The 27,368-nt window shown below is 47.9% G+C and overlaps 1 protein-coding gene across 3 annotated transcripts in view; it reads left to right on the forward strand.

The window, feature by feature from the left end:
- The window catches only part of STAP2 (signal transducing adaptor family member 2), a 236,553-nt gene that overhangs the window by 101,225 nt on the left and 107,960 nt on the right, over positions 1-27,368 (forward strand). For all 3 annotated transcript variants that reach the window (XM_085638762.1, XM_085638760.1, XM_085638761.1), the window contains exons 2-5: positions 958-1,029; positions 3,463-3,582; positions 4,854-4,910; positions 8,760-8,893. In XM_085638762.1, coding sequence (XP_085494888.1) covers positions 958-1,029; positions 3,463-3,582; positions 4,854-4,910; positions 8,760-8,893 — 383 coding nt within the window. The remainder of the gene's footprint in view (positions 1-957; positions 1,030-3,462; positions 3,583-4,853; positions 4,911-8,759; positions 8,894-27,368) is intronic.

Genomic DNA, 27,368 nt, shown 5'->3' on the forward strand with positions numbered 1-27,368 from the left:
AGAGGGAGCCCAGGCAAAGAGGATGACATCATCAAATCATACACAGGAGGAGAAAGTGACATCATTAAACTATGGACAGGAGAAGAGTGTGAGGTCATGAATGTGAGCCCAGGAGAAAAGTTACGCCATCAGTATGTGCCCGGACAAAAAAAGTGACACTAGTCATGTAGGTTCAGAAGAAGACAGTTGAGTCATTAGTGTGAGCCAAGACAATAGTGATGTCATTAGTGGGATCTGCGGAAAAGAGGCTGACATCATCAAATCTTGCACAGTAGTAGAACGTCCACCAAAAAAAGACCATGATGAAGCATTGATGGGAGATGTTACTGGATGAAGTATCACAATAGGCCCATATGTTATTGACTTTGATGACGTGTCCTATAACCACTGGGCTCAGGCACGGCATCCTTGTGACACCCACGTGGGATGGAACCATCGGTTGCTTGGATGACCTCTGGTGGGACATGGATGGCGGCCTTAGAGGACCTTAACTTTGCTAGCCCAGTTGGTGGCCTTCAATACTGGGGACCACCAAATCCATATTGAGAGGCTTCTTCCAGCTGAGTAGCCTGAAAGGTAGCACTTGGCCAGATCAAACCTGTCCTTTCTGGGACTTCACAGGGGTAGCTATGCTACATCACAGTTCTTCTTTTGCCGAGATTCCCTGTAATGTACTTTCACCCATAGCCTTCAATGTTTAAAACCCTCTAGTCCTTCAGTCTTCTTGAAGGTTTACCGGAGGTTAAGATGTCCTAAAGTCAAGATGTCATTGCGCTGTCATTTTATGCCCGTTATTTGTAAGCAAGATGCTTACTAATGTGAAAACTGTTTGGTCTTTGAAGTGATATGGTCAGCGCTAAATACACCTTTGAAAATAAAATGATAAAAGTACTTATACACCCTGCCTCCTCCATTCTTATTAAAACACTGATCATTCTTTCTCATTTCTGTTTTCAGGTCTACAAGAAGTTCTGGTCTGGACTCTTGGGAAATGCGCTTTACTTCTACAACCACCATAAAGACTCGCAGGTACCGTATGTGACAGTCCTTATAGGTTCATGAGTTAAAAGCGATTGAATGCACAGGTGCAGAGGTGAGATGACCGGTCTCCCATCTATATTTTCTGTTGTAATGTATGGTACCCATGTCTGATGTACAAAGGACTCGTTCACAGAGCAGCCACTGCCCACAGGTGGGGATAAGGACAGTGTTCTTGCCTGAGGACCTCCACTTTCCATCACTGTGCATGGTGACACCATAGCTTAGACAGCAGGGTGACATCTTCCACACTTGCCTTAATTGGATCCTTCCTAAAACCAAAGTGGTGGCACCAGGGTGGGCCAGAGTACCTCAATTGTAATGCCTAAAAACAGTGGCATGGAAAACAAAATATCAAAACTCGCAGCGACCGACGACATCAAGATCATCCTCGACCTAGGAGAAATAGCGGCCCTTATCCTGCTCGACCTCTCCGCAACCCTCAACACAGTCTCCCACTATCCCCTCATCAGTTAATTTCATGAAGTAGGCATCCAGAGACCCGCCCTCAAGTGGATCTGCTCCTTTCTTACACGAAGAACTAAAAGAGTCAGCCTGCCACCATACAAGTTGGAAGCCAAGAACCTTGTATGTAGAGTCCCTCAAGGGTCACCTTTCACTCCCCAACCCTATTGAACATCTACATGACCCCACTGGCAGACCTCATCAGATCACATGAACATTCAACATTCTTTCACATGCGGACAACTCTCAACTGGTACTCTCCTTTTCTGACAAGATCCCCGCAGCCAAAAACAGCTTCACCAGATCCTTGTCCACTGCATAAAGCTCAACATGGACAAGATCAAAGTAGTGATATTTGAAAAGAAGACCACTTCATGGGACTCCACCTGCTAGCCAGCAAACCTCGGCCCCACACTAGCCCCCATCACTCACTCCAGGAACCTAGGACTAAATGACAAATTTGATGCCTGCCCAGATAATCGTGGTGACCTCCACCTGCTTCCACATGCTGAGGATGCCAAAAAAATCTTAAAGTGGCTCCCGGAAAACACCAGGAAACAGTAACACCGGCCCTGATTACCAGCAGTCTCGACTGTGGCAACAATCTCTATGCAGGGAGCACCAAATAACTCCTGAACAGGCTGCAAACCATCCGGAACATGGCACCAAGACTCATCCTCAACCTACCTCGCCGCACCCACATCTCTCCACACCTCAAAGCACTGCAATGCTTGCCATATGCAAGTGCACTCAATTCAAACTACTCCACACACATACAAAGCACTATGCAACCTAGGCCCCACCTACCTCAATAGCTGCATACACTTCCACCACCCCACCAGACACCTCTGATCCGCAGGACTGTCACTATCACAGGTACCCCGGATACGCAAGAAAAGAACTGGAAGGCGTGCATTCTCTCACATCGCCCCGTCAGCCTGCAACGACCTGCCACAGCACATCAGACCCTACTCATCACTTCAAAAGTCCTACAAAAATCTGAAGACCTATCTCTTCAAGTACCCACCCACTGGGGGGGGGGGGCATAGCCCACCTATCTGCAAGCGCTAATAGGTGCACTATGCAAATAGGAATAACATAATAAAACAATTGTAAAATGTATTACTGTAATCTGGAAAAAGCTCAATATTTGATGGACCAGTGCCATGGCTAGCTTGAACCTCAGTCCAATGCCAACCGTAGGCCCTCGGTCTAATACTGACCTTATGCCTGACCCAAATCCTGATCCCAAGGATACCACTAGCCCCCAAATTTACTCTACCTCTATTGCTGGATTTTAAGAACAAAACTAACCCTGAGCCCAAACTTTGCAATCCTACTAACCTTTGTCGTAACTTTGAATTTTTGGTATTTGCGACTTAAGGGTTTTACTTGTACCCGATACGGGAGCTCACCGTGGCTACAGTGGGATGGATGATTAAAACCTCACCGTGTGGGCGGAGCATTATGTTTTTCCAAGCTGTAGGAGTTGCATGATCTGCACCAATGGGTCAGTTTCGGTAGTGGTACTTAGGGGTATGGGACCACTTCTGTCCGAGTCCTGCATCACAAGGAATCGGAAATGAACCAGTGCTGCCAGGCAACAACTTGAGGCGGATGTCTAATATCCAGGTGTGCTTGCAGAGGCAGAGCCAATCACAGTCTTTGTTTGAAAGTCGGCACAACTTGTCAGTATGAAATGTGCTTTCCAATTAACAATAAGGTGGAAGCATGACCGCGCCACTTCAGACTCTCAACCATAGGAGGACGATTGACTGGGTATCATTTCATTTTGTCACAGTACCAATTCTTATTACAGCGTTTAGAATCCATAAATCTGCAATATGAAGCACTATATAAATCCCAATTATTACGCTCCTGCCTTTATCATTATTAATAATCAATTGCGATATATTCAGGATCAATATAAATGGTTCCCTGTTTGTTGGTGTTTTCCAGTATGTGGATGCCATTAACTTGGAAGAATTTGTGGCTCTATCGGACGACGAAAGCAGCTGTAAAATCCCAACAGAAGCCAAGCTGACCCTGAAACTGAAGGACCGAACCATACACTTAAAGGTATCCCCAAAAAATTAACATCGGAGAGACATTGGTAATGAGTGCGAGGGTACAGTCAAGTGCTGGAGAGAAAACATTTGTTATTACTGCCAAGTGCTGGTGTTAATAACTGAGTGTATGACTTACTGCCTAGTGCTAGTGATCTTAACACAGTGTTTGAGGTTAATGCCCAGTGCTGGCGTTAATAACTGAGTGTATGACTTACTGCCTAGTGCTAGTGATCTTAACACAGTGTTTGAGGTTAATGCCCAGTGCTGGCGTTAATAACTGAGTGTATGACTTACTGCCTAGTGCAAGTGATCTTAACACAGTGTTTGAGTTTAATGCCCAGTGCTGGCGTTAATAACTGAGTGTATGACTTACTGCCTAGTGTTAGTGATGTTAACACAGTGTTTGAGGTTAACAGTGCTGGCGTTAATAATTGAGTGTATGACTTACTGCCTAGTGCTAGTGATCTTAACACAGTGTTTGAGGTTAATGCTCAGTGCTGGCGTTAATAACTGAGTGTATGACTTACTGCCTAGTGCTAGTGATCTTAACACAGTGTTTGAGGTTAATGCCCAGTGCTGGCGTTAATAACTGAGTGTATGAGGTTACTGCCTAGTGTTAGTGATTTTAACACAGTGTTTGAGGTTAATGATCAGTGCTGGCGTAATAACTGCGTGTATAAGGTTACTGTCTAGTGTTAGTGATTTTAACAGTGTTGAGGTTAATGCCTAGTGTCTGAGGTTAATGCCCAGTGCTGCCGTTAATAACTGAGTGTGTGAGGTTACTGCCTAGTGTTAGTGATTTCAACACAGTGTGTGTAGTTACTACAGACTGCTAGGAATCATAGCTGGTTGGGTGGGTTTATTGGTCGTGATTGTGATTATAACTCAGTGGTGAGGTTACGGCCCAATGCTGGCGTTTATAACTGAGTGTATATGGTCATCGGGACTTATAGCCGGGTGTGTAATGGTACCACTCAGTGCTGGAGTAAGGAGCTGAGTGTTTACGGTAACTGTCCTGTGTGGGAGTCTATGACTGAGAGTGTGAGGTTTCTGCTCAGTACTGGTGTTTACACCTGAATGTGAGACAGTACTGCTGAGCCTGGGTTCCATGTAACTTTGTTCTATGACATTGCTAAATTCCGGGGATAGTGTAGGGGTGCAAGTAAATATAGGGATTAATATATCAGAATGCGAGCGGGTTCAGCTGAGTTAATATGTGAATGCTACTCCTCTACGCTATAACGCAAGTTCTAATTTTCCTTCTAATCCTTTTTTCGGCAGGTTGACAGCAGAGAATATCGCGAGATGTGGAAGGGTTTCATTTTGACGGTGATCGAGGTACAGTACTGTTTAAAAATCCTAACTAACCTTCAGGGTGGGAACTCTTTGGCATGCAAAGCAATTGGTGTCCATGAAGTTTCAGAATCATATAGGGACAACAAACACTCAAGTAATGGAGGTGTCTGGTGCTGCGTGTGCCAGAGCATGTGGCATTCTGAGGAGTTCTGTTAGAGGACAGTACACGAGTGAGGGTATTTCTTTGAACCGGTGGGGTTGGTGGTGCTGTGGATTTCATTTGGTTGGGCAGTTTGGGAAGTGTAACTGCCATGCAGGAGGTTGTGCACTGCACTGGTTGTGGCCCTGCAGCAGAGGAATGGGTAGTGCGATTGGTGATGCCCTGTGGCAGTGGGTGTTGTTTCCCTGAAACACTGGGTTGAGTAGAATAGTGGTCGCAACTCTCTTGGTTTAGTTTGTGCAGTGAGCCTTGACCTGGAGCTGCTGCATAATTTTTGCCAGTGTTTGCTGGTACTCCACACCAGCACTTATTTCTAAACAGTGGCACATATATATTCCACCACTTCGGGGCGCTGTCTGTCTAGTTTTAAAGTGAGCACATCAAACAACATTTAAAAGTTCAATATATATTAAAAAGAAAAATAACAGCCTGTCCAGGCCACTCTTGCAGCTTTGTGTGACCTAGAATTGTCACACAGATAGTTTGTGTTGGCATTTGGCAGCTGTGGCAGAGACAGTGGGGGATGCATGCACGCTGCAGTGGCCTCTTGAGGATTATCTTGGGCCCTGACACTTATTTTTGTGCAATTCAAGTACTGTGTGGAGCACTGATCCGGGCAATGAAATCAGTGGATTTTGTCTTGGAACAGTGATATGGGCACTGCAGTGGATGATTGCCTGGATCAGTGGGTGGGGCAAGGAGAGACAGTGCAATGTGTGTCTTTACCCTTAATCAGCAGGTTGCGAAGTGTGATGGATGAAGATCTGGGGCAATGGGTTATGCAGAGCAAAAGGCATTTTTTGCACTCGTGCAATGAGTTGTTCAGTATGATGGGCGTGTCTTTAGAGAAGTGCACTGGACAGTGTGATGGGTGTTACCATGGAGCAGGAGTTTAGGTATTGCTGTTGAGCAGGGAGTTGGGCATTGTGATGGGTGTTGCTGTGGAGAAGTGGGGGTGGTCAGAGTAATGGATTTTGCCATGAAGCAGTGGTTTGGGTGTTATGTTTGGTGATACTATGGGGCATTAGGATGGGTGCTGCCATGGACAGTGGTTTGTCTCTTATAACTAGTGTTGCCATGGTGGATTAGGATGGATGCTGCCATGGACAGTGGTTTGGGTCTTATGGTTGGTGTTGCTATGGGGAATTGTGGTGAGTGTTGCTATGGGTCATTGTGATGGGCATTGTGATGGGTGTTGCCATGGAGCAGTGGTTTGGGTCTTATGGTTGGTTTTGCTATGGTGCATTGGGATGGGCATTGGGATGGGTGCTGCCATGGACAGTGGTTTTGGTCTTATGGTTGGTGTTGCTATGGGGCATTAGGATGGGCATTCTGATGGGTGTTGCCTTGAGCAGTGATTTTGGTCTGATGGCTTGTGTTGCTACGGGGCATCGGAGTGGGCTTTGTGATGGGTGTTGCTATGGGGCATTCGGATGGGCATTGCTATGGGTGCTGCCGTGGACAGTGGTTTGGGTCTTATGGTTGGTGTTGCTATGGGGCACTGAGATGGGCATTGTCATGGATGTTGCCAAGGACAGTGGTTTGGGTCTTATTTATTTATTTATTTACTTGGTGAGTTTTATATAGCGCTGGCTAGACCCGGAGGTATCAGAGCGCTATACATGAGTTGCATAATGTTACAAAGTTACATCAGATACATCAGAAACAAATTACATCTGTTGCAAGGACGTTACATAGAGTGGAAAAGGAGAATAAGGGCGGGTAGAGGGTGAAGAGGGGAGGCAAATGTAGATTAGAACAGGACCATAGGTGGAACAAGGCGCTGATCAGGAGAAAGAGTCAGTTCAAGGGAATGACGAGACCTTAAGATGGCGGTTTCAGTCACCCGGATCCCAGGTACCTCGCAATCAAAAATGGCGGCATTGCGGGCAAATACAAATCGGGTGAAAAGTTCCCAAAAAGGAAAAACCTACCCCACGAGCAGGGTTGAGAGGGGGCACATACCAGATGCATAATGAAGGAAGTCAAGAGGTGGGAGATAGCCCACGACACATTGGAAGACCGGAGAAGAACAGAAGCAAGCCAGCAGTCTCATAGGGGGAAAGCATCCATGGGTCCGGCGGGCGCATCAGCCATCTCGGTGATCAGGAAAAGCTGCGTCACGGCACTCGAGGCAGCTCTGACGAGGGGAAGACAGGACCCATGCGTCTCCCCATCGAAAACCCCCGGACAAGGTGCCAGCGGGACTCCAGGCTGCCATGTAGCGGACCAGCAAAGAGGCGAAGGCAAGCCCTCCTCGCGCATTTTCGCTGTTTTTATTACTGATGAGCAGCGGGATGGCAGGCAACTGATCTCGGGACCAGAGAGGAAGGCGGGCAGCCACGCATCCCAGCTGCAGTTACCAGAGAGACTCCGCAGGCAATAGATCCCAGCAAGGTCCGGAAAGGACGTGTCAATCGGCGGGGCCACCATGGCGACAAAGCCAGGCCTCCGCAGAGATGCAGCAAACTACCGACCGGCAGACACGCAGGCGCTTGCTAGGAGGCGAAGGAAGAAATAAGAGCCAGCGGAGTGAAAACGAGCACTGTGCCCAATGTCCGGCTGGGTAGGTGACGGCTGAGGTAGTGAACCGGAGCCGATCTCCTCAATAGCTGTAGGGGCAGCTCCACCGGACATCGGGCATGTTGTTCAGGATCCGCCGCCAGTAGCATTGATCACGATTTCATGGGAGGTCTCAAGTGCAAGAGTGGAAGACCAGGGAGGCGAGAACCGCCGCACAAGACCCCAGGTAAGCAGGGAGGGTCGATGGAGGGAGGATTTCAGAGGATATATGCCAAAAAGGCGATCCCTGGCCGGGAGCTCCCGGCCGAAGCTCCTCACCCGATGGCCATCTTGAAAGCCATCATTGCTGCCATGGACAGTAGTTTGGGTCTTATGGTTAGTGTTGCTATGGGGCATTGGGATGGGCATTGTGATGGGTGTTGCCATGGAGGAGTAGTTTGGGTGTTGTTATGGGGCATTGTGATGGGTGTTGCTATGGTGCATTGGGATGGGCATTTGGGATGGGTGCTGACATGGACAGTGGTTTGAGTCTTATGGTTGGTGTTGCTATGTGGCATTGGGATAGGCATTGTGATGGGTGTTGCCATGGAGCAGTGGTTTGTGTGTTGCTATGGGGCATTGGGATGGGTGCTGCCCTGGAGCAGTGGGGTGGGCACTGTACTGGGCCTTGCTCTGAACACTCGCGCAGTCAACTGGGTTTTGCCCTCCAGGTGTGGTGGTATGATGAGTGTTGTAGGTGGGGGGCAGTGTGTAGGTTATACCCTGTTTGTTTCTGTAGATCAGTGGTTTGGATTGCCCAAGGGTGGTGCTTCTTGTTACCCTGGAGCAGTTGGTTGAGTAGTGGGATGAGTGTTGCTCCTGAGCAATGGATTGAATAGTGTGATGGACGTTGTTCTGTATCAGTGGGCTGAATATTCCCAGGGTGATGAATTTTGCACTAGATAAGAGGTTTGGGTAGCGCCAGTGTGATTGGTGGTGTCCTGAAGCAATGGTTTTGGCAGTGTGATTGGTGGTAGTCTAGATCAGTGGACTTGGGTATTGCTGGTTTGATGGGTGTTGCTCTGGATTAGTCGGACGGGTTGCACCAGCGTGATTGGTGGTGTTACTCCAGCGCAGTGCCATGAGCATCTTTCTTCCTGTTTCCACAGCTGAAGGTTCCTGAAGGACTGTCGTTGCTGCCTGGCCCCCGACACATGATGCTTGAAGTGCTTCAGAAGGAGCAGAGGCGCCGAGCAGAGCTTACGGTAGAATATGATGAGGCCAAAGATGAGGAGCTGCTCCCGTGAGTACCAATTGTGATGTGCAGGGAGGACCTCTGGGCCTGCCGAGTCACCCGCTTGATTCCCTTTCTATCAGAATGTTTCCACCTTGGACAAAAGCGCTCCGCAGGTCTTCCTACAAGTACATAGTGTTTGCAGTCACGGTGGTTGTGCAAGGATTTCTGGCATTCTCAGCAAAGTAGCAATTCTCTTCCAAGGGATACTCATCAATAGTCATAAGCATTGAATTATCCCCGCCCACGTGCGGGATCCCAGAGCGTGTGTGTATGTATGTATATATATATATATATCTATATCTAATATATCTTTCAACCTCATACACCTACATATATGTAAACATGCAGCCCCAACTAAAACAAACAGGGCAAACAGCCAAGATTACATAGGTTTTACTTTTATGACAATAAGTCTCTCAAGATTGTCTGTATTAGTGCCCATACACTGTAATAGTTTCATACATGAATCCTTTATTTCCCAAAACAAGGAAAAAACAGGTAATTGAAGGCAGTTTTGCCCATAGGCTGCATAAGAATAACTGTCTGAGTACATAAAAGAAAACTGCCACCTTGCCTTTAAGGCTTACAAGATTCTACGCACTTTGCCTTTAAGACCTCCAGGGAACACTCTGCTCCCATCATGCCCCACAGGTGACAGTTAGGTCAGTTCTTTTTTGCGGCTCCTTCTGTGAGGATCCTGGAGCTTGACAGTTTTCTGACTTTTCTGTCAGGAATTGTTATTTTTCTTGTTTTTTTTGCGGTTCTTCCTGTGCTGGCAAAGTTTCTCATCATTTTCTGACAGAACTTCTTCGTGTTTTTCTATCAGAATGCCGGCTCTCTTCCGCAAATGTCCAGCCTGTGGAAAGAAGATGGCCATCTCTGATCCACACTCTTGTGCATCGCCTGTCTTCCTTCGAGTCACAAGATAGACTCTTGTTATCATTGTAAAAAGTTTTCTGCGAGGACCCTTTGCGACAGAGACAGGATTCGCCTCCAAGCTGTAGTGGAGAGAGTAACAGCTCGGTTGGAAAGTGGCCCTGATGGTCAGGAGCCCTCCTCTCATCAGGAACATCATCGCCAGCATTATTCTGCCTCTTCAACATCAAGGAAACTGCAGGTTCCAGACTGCTCGCCATTGGCGTCGTTACCGCCGTCGAAGAAGTGGCCTACATAGTCTCCGACATCGAGACGGCGTGAGTCTCCGTCGTCGTGAAAGGCCTTGACGTCGAAGTGTGCTACCTCGGGCTCGAGGTATGGTCAAGTTATGGGTCGTTCGACGTCTAAGCATCCATCGACGTCTAAGCACCCATCGACTTCGAGACACTCTCCGTCGCCTCACCGTAGGTCGACATCGAGAAGCTTGCCGACGGCGAAGGGGTCTTGAGACCAGTCGACGTCGAGAGCATTGGAGTCGATGTCGAGGAGGCGAGAGTGCTCGCCGCCGAAGTCACCACGACGGCAAGGGCGGTCGACATCGAGGAGGCCAGAGCGTTCGCCGTCGTAGTCACCACGACGACAAGAGCGGTCGACGTCGAGGAGGCGAGAGCGCTCATCATCGAAGTCGCCACAACGCCATAGACGATCGACGTCGAAGTCCCCGTTAAAGACGAGGTCGCCTTTTAAGGAGGTCGACATCGAGGGGGGAGCACAGGTCGATAATTTCGTAGGCGTTTTCGCTCCTATGATTAACGTCCATTCCAGCAAAGGGGGCAAGCCTCTCAGTGGTGATCTCAGGGTCACCAACAGCAGCAGAGGTCTCATTTTCCACAGCGGAGACCAGGTAGAGGAAGAGGGAACAATAAGCAACCGGCCCCTACTTCAAAGCAGCCACCAAAACAACAAGAGACTGCTTCCACTAAACACATTGGCCACTCCGGTAGGAGGAAGTATAACATGTCATCTGGAGGAGAGGAGACATATAACCAACGACAAATGGGTGTTGAATATTGTCGAGAATGGATATCTGCTACGATTCAAGACTCCTCCACCATCAATTCCTCTGAGCGGAGGACTCCATTTGGGTCATCGCATCTTGCTCGAGGAAGTAAACACTCTTCTGCAAAAGAAAGCCATAGAAAACGTTCCTGTTCATCAGAGGCGCCAGGGGATATATTCTCGATATTTCCTGGTCCTAAAAAGAGGCCCATCAGTGGAGTACAAACCAATTCTGGACCTACGTGTCTTGAACAAATATATCCGAAAAGAAAAGTTTCGGATGCTTGCCCTGCACCAGATCTTCCCTCATTTGCATCAAGGAGACTGGATGTGCTCCATAGATCTACAGGACACCTATTTCCATATTCCAATGTCCAGGAAGCATAGAAAATTCCTCAGGTTTCAAGTTGCTCTACGCCATTTTCAGTTCCGAGTCCTACCATTCAGTCTCAAGTCAGCCCCACGGACCTTTTCAAAGTGCATGGCGGTGGTGGCAGCTTTTCTCCGCAAACAAAAAATATTCATTTATCCATACCTGGACAACTGGCTCCTGAAGAGTTCCACATCATCCCTGCTTCAGGCGCATCTCTCCTACAGTCTCCAATTACTGAGCAAGTTGGGTCTAAGAGTCAATTTCAAAAAATCGATTCTCAACCCGACTCGGAACATTCATTACTTAGGGTCGTTGCTGGACACCGTGGTGGCAAGCGTGTGTCCTTCAGCGGAGAGGTTTTCATCGATCAGGATGAAATGTCAAGAACTCCTGCAGTCACACCACCCCGACTGTCAGACAAGTGTCCTCTCTTCTGGGGTCCATGGCTTCCTGCATCTTTATAGTCCCCAATGCCAGATTGCACATGCGTTCCCTGCAACAGACTCTGGAAGACCAGTGGGTGCAAGCGTCAGGCAGTTGGGAGGATCGGATTACTCTGCCACAACCTGCCAGAGACTCCATCAGGTGGTGGACAAAGCGGTCATATCTAATGAAAGGTGTTCCCTTCCATCATGAGACTCCGACTCAGACCATAGTTACAGATGGCTCCCTGCAAGGTTGGGGTGCTCATATGGATCACCTCCAAGTACAAGGGCTATGGTCATACATAGAGAGGGGTTATCATATCAACTTGCTGGAGTTGAGGGCCGTCCAGCTAGCCCTCAAGTCTTTCTTCCCGTCTCTTCAGTCCAGCTCCCTCTTCATTCAGACAGACAACACCACGACGAGGTTTTAACTGAACAAGCAGGGAGGCACCAGATCCAGAATTCTGTCCCAGGAGGCACAAGCCATTTGGAAATGGTTACTGGCAAGACACTTTACCATCACGGCTGTCCATGTGCTGGGTGTCCTAAATGTCAAGGCAGATTTCCTAAGCAGAGAGTTCGTAGAAGCGCACGACTGGTGCTAAACAACAAATTCGCTCAGGATATCTTTCAAAGATGGGGTGTGCCGGCCATAGACTTGTTTGCAGACGCAAAAAATGCCAAATGCCCCGTCTATGCGTCCAGGTTTCACCAACCAGGATCAAGCGGGAATGCTCTGTTGATAAGATGGTCTCAGAGCTTACTCTACGCTTTTTCTCCTCTGCTTCTCATTCCGGCAGTGATGACCAAATTCTACAAGACCACATCCAGGATGATTCTGATCGCTCCAGAGTGGCCTCGCCAGTGGTGGTACCCGGACCTTCTACAACTCTCCGAAGTCCCACACAGGAGGTTGCCTTGCCGTCCGGACCTGCTGTCCAAGAACCAGGGGAGAGTTTTTCACCCCAACATTCCTTCACTCAGGCTGACAGCATGGCTCCTGAAGTCTTGCAGTATCAACACTTAGACTTGCCAGTTGACTGTATGAACATTCTTAAAGAAGCAAAGAGACCTTCTACTAGGGCTTCCTACGCCTTTAAGTGGAAGCGTTTTTACATATGGTGCTTGAATAATGGTCATGACCCGGTTAAAGGTCAAGAACAGGTCATTTTGCCGTATCTATTACACCTGGCTAAGTCGGGCCTGCAGTTTACATCTATTAAGGTACACTTGGCAGCAATTACGGCTTATAGAAAGTCTCCTACGCAGGGGTCTTTTTTCAAGATGCCAGTGCTGAAAGATTTTCTTGAAGGTTCAGAAAAAGGTGTATCCACCAGTACGAGGCCCTTCTCCTCCACGGGAGTTCAATGTGGTTCTTACCAAGTTGATGGGCACTCCTTTTGAACCTATACATAAGTCCTACCTGCAGCACTTATCCTGGAAAGTGGCTTTTTTGGTGGCCATCACGTCTGCTCGTAGAGTCAGCGAGTTACAGGCTTTGTGCTGTAAGGAACCTTACACTATTTTTCATTCAAATAGGGTAGTTCTCAGAACTCATCCTAGTTTCCTGCCAAAAGTTGTCGAAGATTTTCACATTAATCAAGGGATCACCTTACCTACTTTCTTCCCGAATCCCTCTACCCCTCCTGAAACGGCTTTACACTCGTTAGACCTTAAGAGGATGTTGACATTTTATCTGGACAAGACCAAAGGTATAAGAAAGAAGGACCGTTTGTCAACTATGGTCTTAGTAATACAGGTATGGCAGCTTCTAAAAGATCTATCAAGGTGGATAGTCTCCTGCATTTCTTTGCCTTATCAGTTAGCTAATAAGTCTCTCCAGGGACGGCCTAAAGCACATTCAACCAGAGGAAAGGCCTCTACTACGGCCCTCCTCAGGAACATTCCCAAAGCCGAAATCTGCAAAGCTGCTACATGGCAGTCTGTTCATACGTTTTCTCGCCATTAGTGTTTGGATTCAGATGCTCAGGCAGATGCTCAAGTTGGACGGGCATCTCTGAGAAATCTGTTTGGTTGATTTTTCTATTGTGACTGTATCGGTGTCTTTTATTCCTAGTGCTGATTTTGCTCGTCTGTGAAGTGTGGGGTATGGGCTTGCTATTCTATTCACTGCTTATGACTATTGATGAGGATCCCCTGGAAGAGAAGGATAAGTTACTTACCTGTAATCCTAGTTCTCTTCCAGGGGTATACTCATCAAAGTCATAAGCACCCCTCCCGCCTCCCCGGACGAGCAATGTTAGTACAAGGTTTAAAATAGTTTAATACACCTTTATAAAAGAACTGAGCTAACTGTCACCTGTGGGGCATGATGGGAGCAGAGTGTTCCCTGGAGGTCTTAAAGGCAAAGTGCATAGATTCTTGTAAGCCTTAAAGGCCAGTTTTCTTTTCTGTACTCAGTTATTCTTATGCAGCCTATGGGCAAACCTGCCTTCAATTACCTGTTTTTTTCCTTGTTTTGGGAAATAAAGGATTCTTGTATGAAACCATTACAGTGTATGGTCTCTATTACAGACAATCTTGAGAGACTTATTGTCATACAAGTAAAACCTATGTAATCTTGGCTGTTTGCCCTGTTTGTTTTAGTTGGGGCTGCATGTTTACATATATGTATGCAACATACATATGTAGGTGTATGAGGTTGAAAGTAGTTTATACTTTGTTATCTGGCCATACACCTTTATATATATATGTATGTGTGTATATATATATATATATATAAGTTGCACATTGAAGGCCAATGAATTCAAAAGCACGCAGAGTGAAAAGCAGGCATGTAACAAGAAGCTGCTCATGGAGGACTCTGAGGAAGGGGAAAGGATTCCCTGAAACGCGTAAGGCCGGGGACTTTAATCAGGATGTGAAGCTGAATGTTTTTTCAATAAAGGGTTTACCTACCTGCTACGGAGTGCGTCCTCAAATCTGGCGAAATCTTGTGAAGGCATACAATCACGGCGTCTCCAGGCCGTGGAGTGATCGCACCGCCCGGATGATTCGAAGGGGTCCGTGTAGGGGGAAAATTATGTTCTTTCATCTTCGGCGCAGCAGAGCATTCATTTGAACATTCAGACTCTCATCTGGAGCTCAACAAGGGGCTGCTTAATTCGTCCTACAATTGACATGAGTAACTTAACCCACTGGAGGGTAATACACTTTAAATCAGGACTGCAATAACCAGCGTGCAACAGAATGAACTATTTAAGTGGCACACCGGAGGCCAATGAATTCAAAAGCACGCAGAGTGAAAAGCAGGCATGTAACAAGAAGCTGCTCATGGAGGCCTCTGAGGAAGGGGAAAGGATTCCCAGAAACGCGTAAGGCCGGGGACTTTAATCAGGATGTGAAGCTGAATGTTTTTTCAATAAAGGGTTTACCTACCTGCTACGGAGTGCGTATATATATATATATATTACACCAAAGTTTGCCCTGCAAATGAAGACGCCATCCAGTAAGTGCCAAACTTTTTAATGCTCAGAAGCAGGATTCCAGCTCCGCTTTTCCATCCATGAGCCTAACGCGTTTCAGAGCATTCATGCTCTTTCATCAGAGGCAGTTTAAAAAAACACAACTATTTTGCACGTACCCACAGTTCTCTGCGTGTTTAATTAATTTCCATTCGCCTCCGGTGTGCCATTCCAAAATCTAATTCCCATTGCATATTGGACCAGTGTCAGCCCTCCAGTGGGCCCCAGGCTGACACTGGTCCAATATTTGTTTAAAAGGACACACAACCACTGGAGGTAACATTGTGCACTAAAGGGTACTACAAGTTCCGGCGTGCAATGGGAATTAGATTTTGGAATAGCACACCGGAGGCGAATGGAAATTAATTAAACACGCAGAGAACTGTGGGTACGTGCAAAATAGTTGTGTTTTTTTAAACTGCCTCTGATGAAAGAGCATGAATGCTCTGAAACGCGTTAGGCTCATGGATGGAAAAGCGGAGCTGGAATCCTGCTTCTGAGCATTAAAAAGTTTGGCACTTACTGGCTGGTGGATGGCGTCTTCATTTTCAGGGCAAACTTTGGTGTAATATATATATATATGTATATATATAATTACTATATGCTCCGGGATCCCGCACGTGGGCGGGGATAATTCAATACTTATGACTTTGATGAGTATACCCCTGGAAGAGAACTAGGATTACAGGTAAGTAACTTATCCATCAGACACCATGGCCTGATATTTAGTGCTTCTAGAGTCAATCTGACCCTCTCTGGGGGTGGTCCTTGGCCAGTCACCCCTTACCCCTTACCCCTCACCACCTTGCCCTGGCCAAGAGCAGAACTCTTCAAACTGTGGTGGTGTCAAGGGCTGTCCTTCGGCTGTGGCAAGGCACAGGGCTGAAGGTGCCTCAGCCAGTATGGCTGAAAATCAATAGCAGCTGCTAAATGTACTTTGAAAAATACAAGGCAGTATTTAACATGAATCCATTAAAGGTAGGAATTCACATTACATTGTACAAAACCATTCTAGCTCTCTATACGCACAGATATGTTTTTGAGGGCATTTCTAGCACAGAATGCACGAGTATAAAACTCATATTTCACGGGATCTGTGAAATATAGAAATAATTTCCACGGTTCACTGTGAGTCCTTATAATGACAGCCCCAAACAGCTCTGAAGAGCTTTGCCATTCTTAGGGCAAATGTGATTAGATGGCACTGGGAACCCTATTATTCAGCAAAAATGGCAAACTAGGTGCCATATTTAGTTGCAGTATCTCCATTCTGTGAAGCAATTACATTTTTTGTGTGAAATCTGTACAAGTTGTGGCAAATGGGATAAAACCACAAACATGCGGTAAATGCATCTGCCGCAGAATGACTCAAACCACTGGCCTCAACTCTTGTCAATAGTTTTTATCAACTGTTTGTTTCTGAAAAGTGAACAAACTCTAAATTTCTAATTGCAGTCAGTACTTATAGTTATCAGTACTTTGAAGAAAGTGGTTTTTCAACCGCTCTACCCAAAAATAAACATGTAATATAAAATAATAAACAGATAACTTGTGCAACAGCTTCCTAAATTTCCATGGCGGGGTTCTGGTGACATTGAAAAACGCTCTGCCTTCAGCCTCATGTCTATGATGTCACCAGAACCTCTCGATAACAGTATAGGACCATAGTACACCATTATGTGTTATATACCCCCTATAGATTGGATGTTGGGTGCTTATATAGCACAAAAGGCAGTGGTATAAAACGCATATTTCAGAGGGAATCATGAAGTAAAGAAAAGTTTTCTCCCTTTGAAATACAGCTTTTGTCGTCATAATGGTAGCCTCAACCACTCCATAGAGCTCCCACATTGCCGGCCCAAAGGCGTATGCAGAATGTGCAGCAAAGTTATCTAAACTGTGAAGTAAAAAAGGCAAAGTATGTAGCAAATGTGCTAAATGCGTAATTATTTGGTAAATACATAAATCCGCTGACACACACGATTGTCCATTGTTCGATCAACAATGTATTCACGAAAGGTAAACATAAATACATTTTCATTCTAATCAACACCTATGGTTAGTTGCACTTTGAAGACAGCTTTTTCTAGCAAAGTACCTAAAAGTAAACATGTAATATAAAAAAAAACATAATATGGGTAGCATAGGTGCAATATGGTCATCTCAGGATTCTGGTGACACTGTTTTTCTGGTCTTGTCGTTTATGATATCACCAGAACCCCTTGATAGTAACACTTTACCCTATTCACCAGTTATGTATCTCCCCCCCCCTCCCCCGCTCAGACATGGACCCCGAGATGGCAGTATTGGGCCATGTTACAATTGTTACTCGTTATGACTCTTTTATATTACATAATTCATTTTTTTACTCCTTAGAAAGATTTGAGATTTTGATAGATTCGTTGTTTGCTTGAGACCGCAGATATGTTTGTCAGTGTTTTGATAAACGTGTGTTGTTTTGGGAGATTAATGTGCTAATATCTAGGAATAATGTGCTAGCATTTTAACTGCAAATGTCTGCCTAATTGTAAGCTACATTTTAAAAGCAAAGTGCAATCTAAGGAAATTAAACATCTGTTTTGTAAAATGTGCTGTGATTTTGTAGTGCGTTAACTGCAACAAGACATGCATAAAAAACAGAAGTGCAAGGTGGAAAGAGTGTACCTTGTTGTTAACAAGTTTCGACTTTCATCATGCTGATTCTCACACTCTGAGGGGAGGATGGGGCTGCAAGGGTGAGCTTCTCAGGGGTGCTAATTAATGACCTCAGAGGAACACTGCATTGAGAAAGACGAAATGCTGTGTTACCACCCAAGTCATGTTTTTATTTGTTCAGGGAGGCTACATACCCTGCAGATTAATTCAGTACTGCTAGGTACAGGAAACAATTCACAGTTAAGAGACTTTTTGTGTGAAGTGCGAGCTTAGAAACCATTGGCTCCATTCAATAAGAAGGTTTACCCATGTAATAAATGATAAGGAATTGTCTTTTGAGTCCCACTACTATGTTTTGCATACTGGCAATTGTTATAATTTTAAAAAGTCATTGTAAGAAAATATAGGGTTATTTTGGAGGGCCCAGTTGAAGTAGTTTATAGAAGGGGAGATTCCCATGAAAAGGTTTGAGGACCTCTGCCATAGAATAAACCCCATTTGTAGTCTACAGACGCAGCGGGCGTCGCCCCCCCCCCCCTGCTTGAGAGCCAGGCAGCAGACGGAAGCGGGAAAACTTAAATGATAATAAAACCATTTTCTTTTTCTTTCTGCTTCAGGCAGCCAAGTCTGGGTGGGGCGGGGCCATGAGGAGCTCATGGGGAGTAGTGCACACTATGCAAAATAAGGGGACCCCCTCTAAGGAAAAACTTTGAGGTCAGGGAGAAGAGGGGGAAAAAAAACCACAATCCAATGAACAAAAGCTCCCTCACGACCTATATTTCTTTTTTCTCATATGACATCAATTCGATATGGGCTGAACATACAATTTAAGCACCAATCAAATATAGAAATATACACATAATTTTGACTCTTAATATCATTTATTTTTCTTTTTTGTATCAAAAATTATTTTTATCATTTCTTTTATCAATTTTACACATACAATTTATATAATAGACATATACATATGTTTTTGCATCACACCAACATTATCATATACCAACATCTTAAAGTAGAATTCTAGAATTTAAATACTCAGCCAGAGCATTACACCTATCAGTGGATGGTTCAGTTACATAGGCAATCCTAGTAGGCCCAAACAGGGACTTAGCAATTCTGAACATATCTCTTGGGGAATTTGCTGCATTGTTGATTTTAGCTTCAAAGAAGGAAGCCTAGGCTTGCCGAATTTCAGTGTGGTAGTTCCTTACTTTCTCCCGGTACACTAACTTTTTATTTTCATCAGAATCCTTCCTCCATGCCCTATCTGCAATTTTACACTCGTTCTTTAGTGTTCTGAGGTGCAGAGAATACTATGGAGCTGATGCATTTTTAGATTTTTTGATTATGATCGTATTGAGGATAGTTTGATCTAAAGAGTCAATCAACCATTCTATAATCACATTCTTTACATTTTGAGGAACGGAATTTAAACAAGGTGAGGATGACCGTAACATTTTTCGCCAGCTATCCCGATTTAACTTAGACCATAGCCGATCTTTAACTCCTTTCCGTCTCTGAGGAGGGATAGGTCCGGGTACCTCAAGAATTATAGGGATCAGATTATGGTCTGTCCAAGAGAGTGGCACCAGGTCTAAAACCCTGTAATAGGGGATTGTTGTTAATGCAGGGTCAAAAAGATGGCCTCCTATATATGTCGGGCCCTGGACTCTTTTTTCCAGTTGGATCGCTGCTAGGTCATGCCTAAAGCTTACTGCTTGGTAATCACTCACTTCTTCTAAATGCAGGTTTATATCCCCCAATATTGTAAAATAGCTATAATTAGTGGCCAGATTTGAGAGAGTTTCTGGGAAAGACTGAATGAATTGACCATGAGGACCTGTGGGGCTATACATTAATATCCTTGCAAACGTGGATGTACAAGACTTAAAACAGCAAACTCAAGACTTTTATACTTCGGGATTGCAGTAGAGACAGTTTTGTTAGATAAAACTAGTCTTCGAAATGATGGCCAGACCTCCACCTTTTTCTTTTCTCTATCCTTAAGTATTATATAATAGTTTGGGAGAAGGGCTTGGACAATGTCGGGCCCGATTCCCCATGAAGCCAGGTCTCTGTGAGGAAAAGTACCTTTGGTTTAGTATCTTCCAAAACAGAAAAGATATCCAGCTTATGACATGGGAAAGACCTGCAGTTCAACAAATACATATTTCCTCCCAATTTATGTAGAGATTTACTGGCTGGCACTTTGTTAGACCTGTCAGCCCTTTGGGTGGTCCCTCCTCATCATTATTTATTTTGTCCCACTTTTGCCTCAAACCCTGTTTGAATTTTTCCTTTTTGGGAACCACCAGACTTTTTCGTGTTGCTGCAGATTCAGGGAGCCATTTTATCTACCCCTGAAACTTCTGTCTGAGGGCCTGGAGCACAAAATGGTGGCCACCTGTGACATCACCAGCATCCACTGGAACCTGCCAGCACCTTCCAGAACATTCCAGAACCCTGTGACAGTTGGAGGCGGTTTAGAATGTTGGGAAGCTAAGAGAGAGAGTTGGCAGTTGGAGCTGGCAGTTGGCACCTGACTGGTGAGGAGTGAGCAGCAAAAACGTGAAGGAGGAAGGAGTGAAGCAGCAGGGGTGGAAACTTGTGCCAGGAGTGGGGGCCATAAACCCACCCTTGATACTAGTCCCTACTGACGGAGCCCAGCCTAGAGCCCTGTGTGGGAAGAAGTCAGAAAAACCACCCTGAGGACCTGGACAGCAGGAACAGGCCTTAGAAACAAGAAAACAGCAAGATCCTGACCTGGAAGCTGGTTTCCCTGAAGTCCGACGTCGAGTAGCCTAAGACCTGGAGCCCGAGGTGGAGAAGCGGCGCTGACTGGAAAAGCAGACGTCGTACCCGGAGCCGCCAGAGGTCGAGAGAGGGCGCCGTCAGAGGTCGTGAGGAATACCAGAGGTCGAGGAGGAAGTCACCCGAGGTCGAGTGAGCGGCGTCATCGGAGGAGTGAAGTCCGCCCTCCGGAGTCGTCGGAGACCGAGGTGAAGGGTAACGGAGGTCGGGAGTGAGGATCGCACTCCGGAGTCGCCGGAACCTGTGAGAATCGTGCCGGAGGTCGGGAGTGGAGGTCACACTCCGGAGTCGCCGGAAACCTGTGAGGAGCACCGGAGGTCGGGAGTGAGGATCGCACTCCGGAGCCGCCGGAAGTCGACATCGAGGCAAGGCCGGCCGACGTCATCGAAGGCGAGGTCGCCATCGGACCGGAGCCGCCCGAAGTCGACATCGAGTAAGACTGCCCGACGCCATCGAATCGGAGGTCGAGATCGAACCGAGGCCGCTGACATCGAGACCGGAACCGCCTGCCGGCGTCGTCAAAGAACTGACATTGTGCCGAGGCCGCCGACATCGAACCGGAACCGCCTCACGGCATCGATACGACTCCAGCGGCGTCGGAGCATCAGAAAAAGGGCAGTAAGTGGAGTAGAGGGCGCCTAAGGCCCTGTGGAGACCTGAGAGACTGCTCTAAGGGGCTAGGGAGGTGCTGGAACCAACCTGACTGTGCCAGGGGTGAACTGGGACTAAACTAGAGAAGTTGTGTGGAGAGAGAGAGCCAGGTCTCTGGTATTTTCCCCCTTGATCTACCTCAGTTTAGGCCTCAGCCTTGACCAAGCCAGGGAGTAGACACCCCCAAGCCTTCCACATCCCCACAAGCTGTGCCTGGGCCAAATCAGCCCTTAGGAATTCAAAAGTGATCTGAATCCATGAGTGTCACTGTCAGCTTTTAAGTATTTATTAGGGGCACTGTATTTATTGTAGTTAACCTATTTATTGTTCCACTGTATTTATTGGTCCACAGTATTTATTGATGCACAATATTTATTGGTTACAGTATTTATTGCCTCAGAATATTTAATTGCCTGTCTGTATTGCACTTTTATTTATGCCTTCAGTATTTATGATCACCCCTATTTATTGAATCATTAAGCCAGTATTTATTTGTCCTGCACTTTCTAAAAAGTTTGTATATTGTGATTGTTATTTATTTTCTCCAATCAGCAACTAAGAGAAAAAGCAGATAAAGTTATTTTCATAATTTTTACGGTGTAGAGTCGTTTTTGGAACGGATGCACGCATGGTTATTGTTTGGGTATGTTGTATGCTTAGCACGGAGCCTGATTCCTGACCACTCGAGCCAAGCTACCACAGTGTGTCCGGGAGACCACCACCACCCCTTCTAGTGTGGGAGTGGTTTTCCAACATAAATTGGTGTTCAGTGGTGGGATAGAGCTGTGCCTACGCATACTCAACAATAACTGTGGGTAGTCCATAGGCCTACACCGGGAGTTTTCTCAAGAGCGGCCTTCCTAATTGTGGGTTTTTGTTTTTTCCAAATTTACTCTGGTGGTGGGAGGAGGTATTATTAAAGGTACCCCCCTGCATAGTTACTGCACAAAAACCTGTCCTCTAACCTGAGTGGGCAAGATGGAGGTTGTCCTAGAAAATCTAGAAACGTACACGGTGGCCCAACTCAGGGAGTTTTGCCAGCGGGAGGGGGTGTACTGTCCCCCAGGAGCAAAGAAGGGTGCACTCCAAACCAGCTTAAGGGCTTGGGGGGAGGCACGCCGAGAAAGCAAGGCTGAGGAGGAAGACAGGGATGGAGAGCCTGACCCCGAGGGGGCTGAGATGTACCAACCTGAGGTGGGGAACCTGTCAGCAGGGCCCAGAACCATCTCTAGGAAGGGCAGCAGTGCCTCTAGTGGTGGCTTGTCTGAAGTGGAGCTAACAGACCGGAGGGAGAAAAGACAGCTCACATGGGACTTAGCAAGGCTGGAAAAGGAGAAGGAGGAGCAGAGGATGGCCCATGAATTGCGACTGAAAGAAATAGATCTTCAGATCTTGAGAATCGGGGCACAACCTGTTCCTAATGGTGGCAGCCAAACCCAAGAGATCACCAGGGAACCTAAACCATACCTGCCAAAGGACATAGTAGCTAGCTATGGAGTGGGCGACGATATCGCCAAGTGGCTAGCAGCCTATGAGGTCTCGTTGAGGGCCCATGGGGTTCCAGAGAAGTACTGGGGAGGGGGATTGTACAAGTACATGCCTCCAGCTGGTAGGGATGCTTTATTGGCCCTCGAAGAGGATGAGCAGACCCACTACCCCACCATGAAACTGGCGCTCATCAGAAAGTTTGGACTAACTCCTGAAAAGTACAGACAGAAGTTCAGGGGTAGTCACAAACTGGGCACACAGAATTGGGTGGACTTCCTGGACTATGCAAAGAAGGCACTGGAAGGTTGGATTCAGGGCAGTGAAGTGAGGAACTACGAGGGGTTGTTTTACCTAGTACTAAAGGAACACCTGCTCGAGAAATGTTTCCCTGAACTGCGGCAACACCTGGTGGATAGCAAGCTGACCAGTCCCCGGAAGCTTGCTGAGGAGGCGGACATTTGGGCTAGTACCCGGGTGTCCACAAGGGGGACTGGAGGGGATACTCAAAAGGCCGGACAGGGCGCCCCCCAGAAGAAAGAGGGAGGGGAAAAGAAAAAGGAGTTCTCCAAAGGCCCCCAAAATAACTTCCAAGGGAAGGGAACAGGATTCACCCCTAAGGCTAACCCACCCAGAAACCCTAATCCTGGCCAGAGTCAGCAGCCAAGGGTTGTCCATTGCTATGAGTGCGGTGGCGTTGGACACTATAAAGGAGATCCGAAGTGCTTGAAACGACCACCCCCTCCCACTGGAGGAAAGACCCCCGGAGTAGCTAGTGTAGTGCTCGGGGAGGAGATGCCCTTAACTAAGGGAAGGGAGTGGGCGGGTGTCACTTTAGTGTCCCTGGGAGAACGGGAGATGGTTCCCAAGATCCAGGTGCCCGCAAATACCGCAAAGTATGGGCAGTGGGTCACCATCAACGGCCAAAGAGGGGAGGCTCTGAGAGACACAGGAGCCAGTATGACTATGGTGCGTAGCCAACTGGTGTCTCCAGAGCAGGTAATTCCCGATGTACTCCACCCAGCCGCGATGGCTGACGGCAGAACAGGCCACTATCCCGTGGCCGAGGTTCCCTTTGAATGGGGGGGGGTTGCAGGTTCACTTCGAGTTGCCGTAAGCCCTGCCGTGCCAGTCGATTGTCTGCTGGGGAATGACATGGAGCACAACGCTTGGAAGGAGGTGGAATACCGGACTCACACCGAGATGCTGGGTACACCTGATTGGGCCTGTGTTAGCACAAGGTCCGCGACTACCCGAAGAGGGAGTTCATTTCGGCTGGAGCCTGGAACAAAGGCCCAGCCAGCTGCCAGTCAAGGGAAGAACCGAGGACAGAAGGAGCCTGCCTCGGCGTCCCCACCCCGTAGGACGGATAGGCCACCGGAGGTGGTGGACCAGGAGTCTGCGGTGGGGGACGTTACCAACCTGGAGGACCTACCCATCCCGGCCGAGTGGCACGTGGAGGGAGGCCCGTCCAGGGAGGAATTCTGCCAGGGCCAGAGGGAGTGCTCTACCCTTGAGGGGCTGAGGCGACAGGCCGAAGCCCAGGCAGCAGGGAACGCTGAAGGGAACTACAGTGTTTACTGGGAGGATGGCCTCCTCTACAGTGAACCCAAGGCACCCCTACATGGATCGTCACGAGCCTTGGTAGTTCCTCAACGTTATCGAGCCTTCCTTCTGGAGTTGGCTCACGAGATACCATTGGCAGGACACCTGGGGCAAGACAAGACCTTCGCCCGTCTTGTCCCACACTTTTATTGGCCTCAGATGAAAGTGTCGTCCGATACCTACTGCCGGACATGTGTGTCTTGCCAAGCCAGTGGGAAAACAGGGGTGAAGCTGAAAGCTCCCCTGGAACCACTTCCTGTCGTTAGCACCCCCTTTGAAAGGGTGGGCATCGACATTGTGGGTCCGTTAGATCCACCGACTACAGCTGGTCACAGGTTTATCCTGGTTCTGGTGGATCATGCCACACGGTACCCAGAGGCAATACCTCTGAGGACCATAACAGCACCTGTTGTGGCAAGGGCCCTGATGGGAATCTTTACCCGAGTGGGTTTTCCCAAGGAAGTTGTGTCCGACAGGGGGACCAACTTCATGTCAGCGTACATGCGGGCCATGTGGAAGGAGTGTGGAGTGACATACCGGTTCACCACTCCTTACCACCCCCAGACAAATGGTCTGGTGGAGAGGTTTAACAAAACCTTGAAGGGCATGATCAGAAGTCTGCCTGAAAGCCTGCGGAGGAAATGGGACGTCCTCCTACCCTGTTTACTTTTTTCCTACAGGGAAGTGCCACAGAAGGGAGTGGGCTTCAGCCCCTTCGAGCTTCTGTATGGGCACCCTGTACGTGGACCTCTCAACCTGGTGAGAGACGGATGGGAAAGAACTCCCAGAAAGCTTCCCCAGGATGTGGTGAGCTACATGCTGGCCTTCCGGAGCCAAATGGCTAAGTTGTAGAAGCAAGCTTCTGACAACTTGGAAGCCAGCCAAGCAGTGATGAAGGCGTGGTATGACCACAATGCTCACCCGGTGGAGTTGGAGCCTGGCCAGAAGGTGTGGGTGATCGAACCAGGAGAGCTTAGTGCCCTCCAGGATCGCTGGTCAGGACCCTTTGAGGTGTTGGAGAAGAAGGGTAAGGCTACCTACTTGGTGGACCTGAAGACCCCTCGTCAGCCCCTGCGGGTGCTGCATGCCAACCGCCTCAAACCCCACCACGAGAGGCCCGAAGTCATCTTGATGATGGTGACTGACGGAGGAGAGGACGTGGAAAGCGAGCCTCTCCCTGATCTGTTTGCGTCTCAAGAGAAGGATGGGTCGGTGGAGGGAGTGATTCTCTCCCCATCTCTAACTCCTGAACAGCAGGAGGACTGTCGCCAGGTCCTGGGGCAGTACTCCTCGTTGTTCTCCCTTGTCCCGGGTAGGACTCACCTGTGCGTCCATGACGTGGACACAGGAGACAGCCCACCTGTGAAGTCCAAGATCTACCGGATGTCAGACAAGGTGAAGGCCAGCATTCATAGTGAAGTCACTAAGATGCTGGAGCTAGGAGTGATCGAACCTTCTAGCAGCCCCTGGTCCAGTCCGGTGGTGTTAGTACCAAAAGCTGCACCACCGGGTGCCCAACCAGAACTGAGGTTCTGTGTGGACTATCGGGGACTGAATTCAGTGACCAAAACTGATGCTCATCCGATCCCTAGGGCGGATGAATTGATTGACCGGCTGGGAGCTGCCCAATATCTAAGTACCTTTGACCTTACTTCAGGGTACTGGCAGATCTCTTTGACTGATGGAGCAAGGGAAAGGTCAGCCTTCTCCACGCCCAATGGCCACTACCAGTTCTGTGTGATGCCCTTTGGGCTCAAGAACGCACCTGCCACGTTTCAGCGCCTGGTAAACCAGATCCTCACCGGAATGGAGAGTTTCTCTGCTGCTTATCTGGATGACATAGCCGTCTTCAGTAACAGCTGGGAGGATCACTTGCGTCACCTGCAAGCTGTTCTCCAGGCCCTGAGACAAGCTGGATTGACGATCAAGGCCAGCAAGTGCCAGATCGGGCAGGGGTCGGTAGTGTACCTTGGACACTTGGTGGGTAGGGGAGCGGTGCAACCCCTCCAGGCGAAGATCGAGGCCATCATGGCCTGGGAACCCCCCAAGACACAGACTGAGGTCCGAGCATTTTTGGGCCTCACGGGATACTACCGCCGCTTCGTGAAGGGGTATGGTACCATCGTAGCCCCCCTCACGGAGCTCACGTCCAAGAAACAACCTCGACGGGTAGTCTGGACGGAGGCTTGTCAGCAAGCCTTTGAGAGATTGAAGAAAGCCATGTGCGAGGCCCCGGTCTTAAGGGCCCCAGACTTTTCCAAGGAGTTCATTGTCCAGACAGATGCATCAGAACATGGCATTGGGGCAGTGTTATCGCAACTCAACGAAGAGGGTCTGGATCAACCCGTGGTCTTCCTATCCCGGAGACTACTTCCCAGGGAACAGAAGTGGAGTGCAATAGAGCGTGAAGCCTTTGCAGTGGTATGGGCTCTGAAGAAGTTGCGGCCATACCTGTTTGGCTCGCACTTCCTAGTTCAGACCGACCACAGACCCCTTCGTTGGCTGATGCAAATGAAGGGGGAGAATCCCAAGTTGTTGAGGTGGTCTATTTCCCTACAGGGGATGGACTTTCAGGTGGAACATCGGCCTGGAGTGGACCACGCCAATGCAGACGGTCTCTCAAGGTATTTCCGCCTTAGTGATGAGAACTCCCAAGGGGTTGGGTAGCTCTCCCCACTTTCAGCTGGGGGGGACGCGTGTTAGACCTGTCAGCCCTTTGGGTGGTCCCTCCTCATCATTATTTATTTTGTCCCACTTTTGCCTCAAACCCTGTTTGAATTTTTCCTTTTTGGGAACCACCAGACTTTTTCGTGTTGCTGCAGATTCAGGGAGCCATTTTATCTACCCCTGAAACTTCTGTCTGAGGGCCTGGAGCACAAAATGGTGGCCACCTGTGACATCACCAGCATCCACTGGAACCTGCCAGCACCTTCCAGAACATTCCAGAACCCTGTGACAGTTGGAGGCGGTTTAGAATGTTGGGAAGCTAAGAGAGAGAGTTGGCAGCAAAAACGTGAAGGAGGAAGGAGTGAAGCAGCAGGGGTGGAAACTTGTGC

Source organism: Triturus cristatus, chromosome 12 (assembly GCF_964204655.1).
Source record: "Triturus cristatus chromosome 12, aTriCri1.1, whole genome shotgun sequence".
Taxonomy (NCBI): Eukaryota; Metazoa; Chordata; class Amphibia; order Caudata; family Salamandridae; genus Triturus; species Triturus cristatus.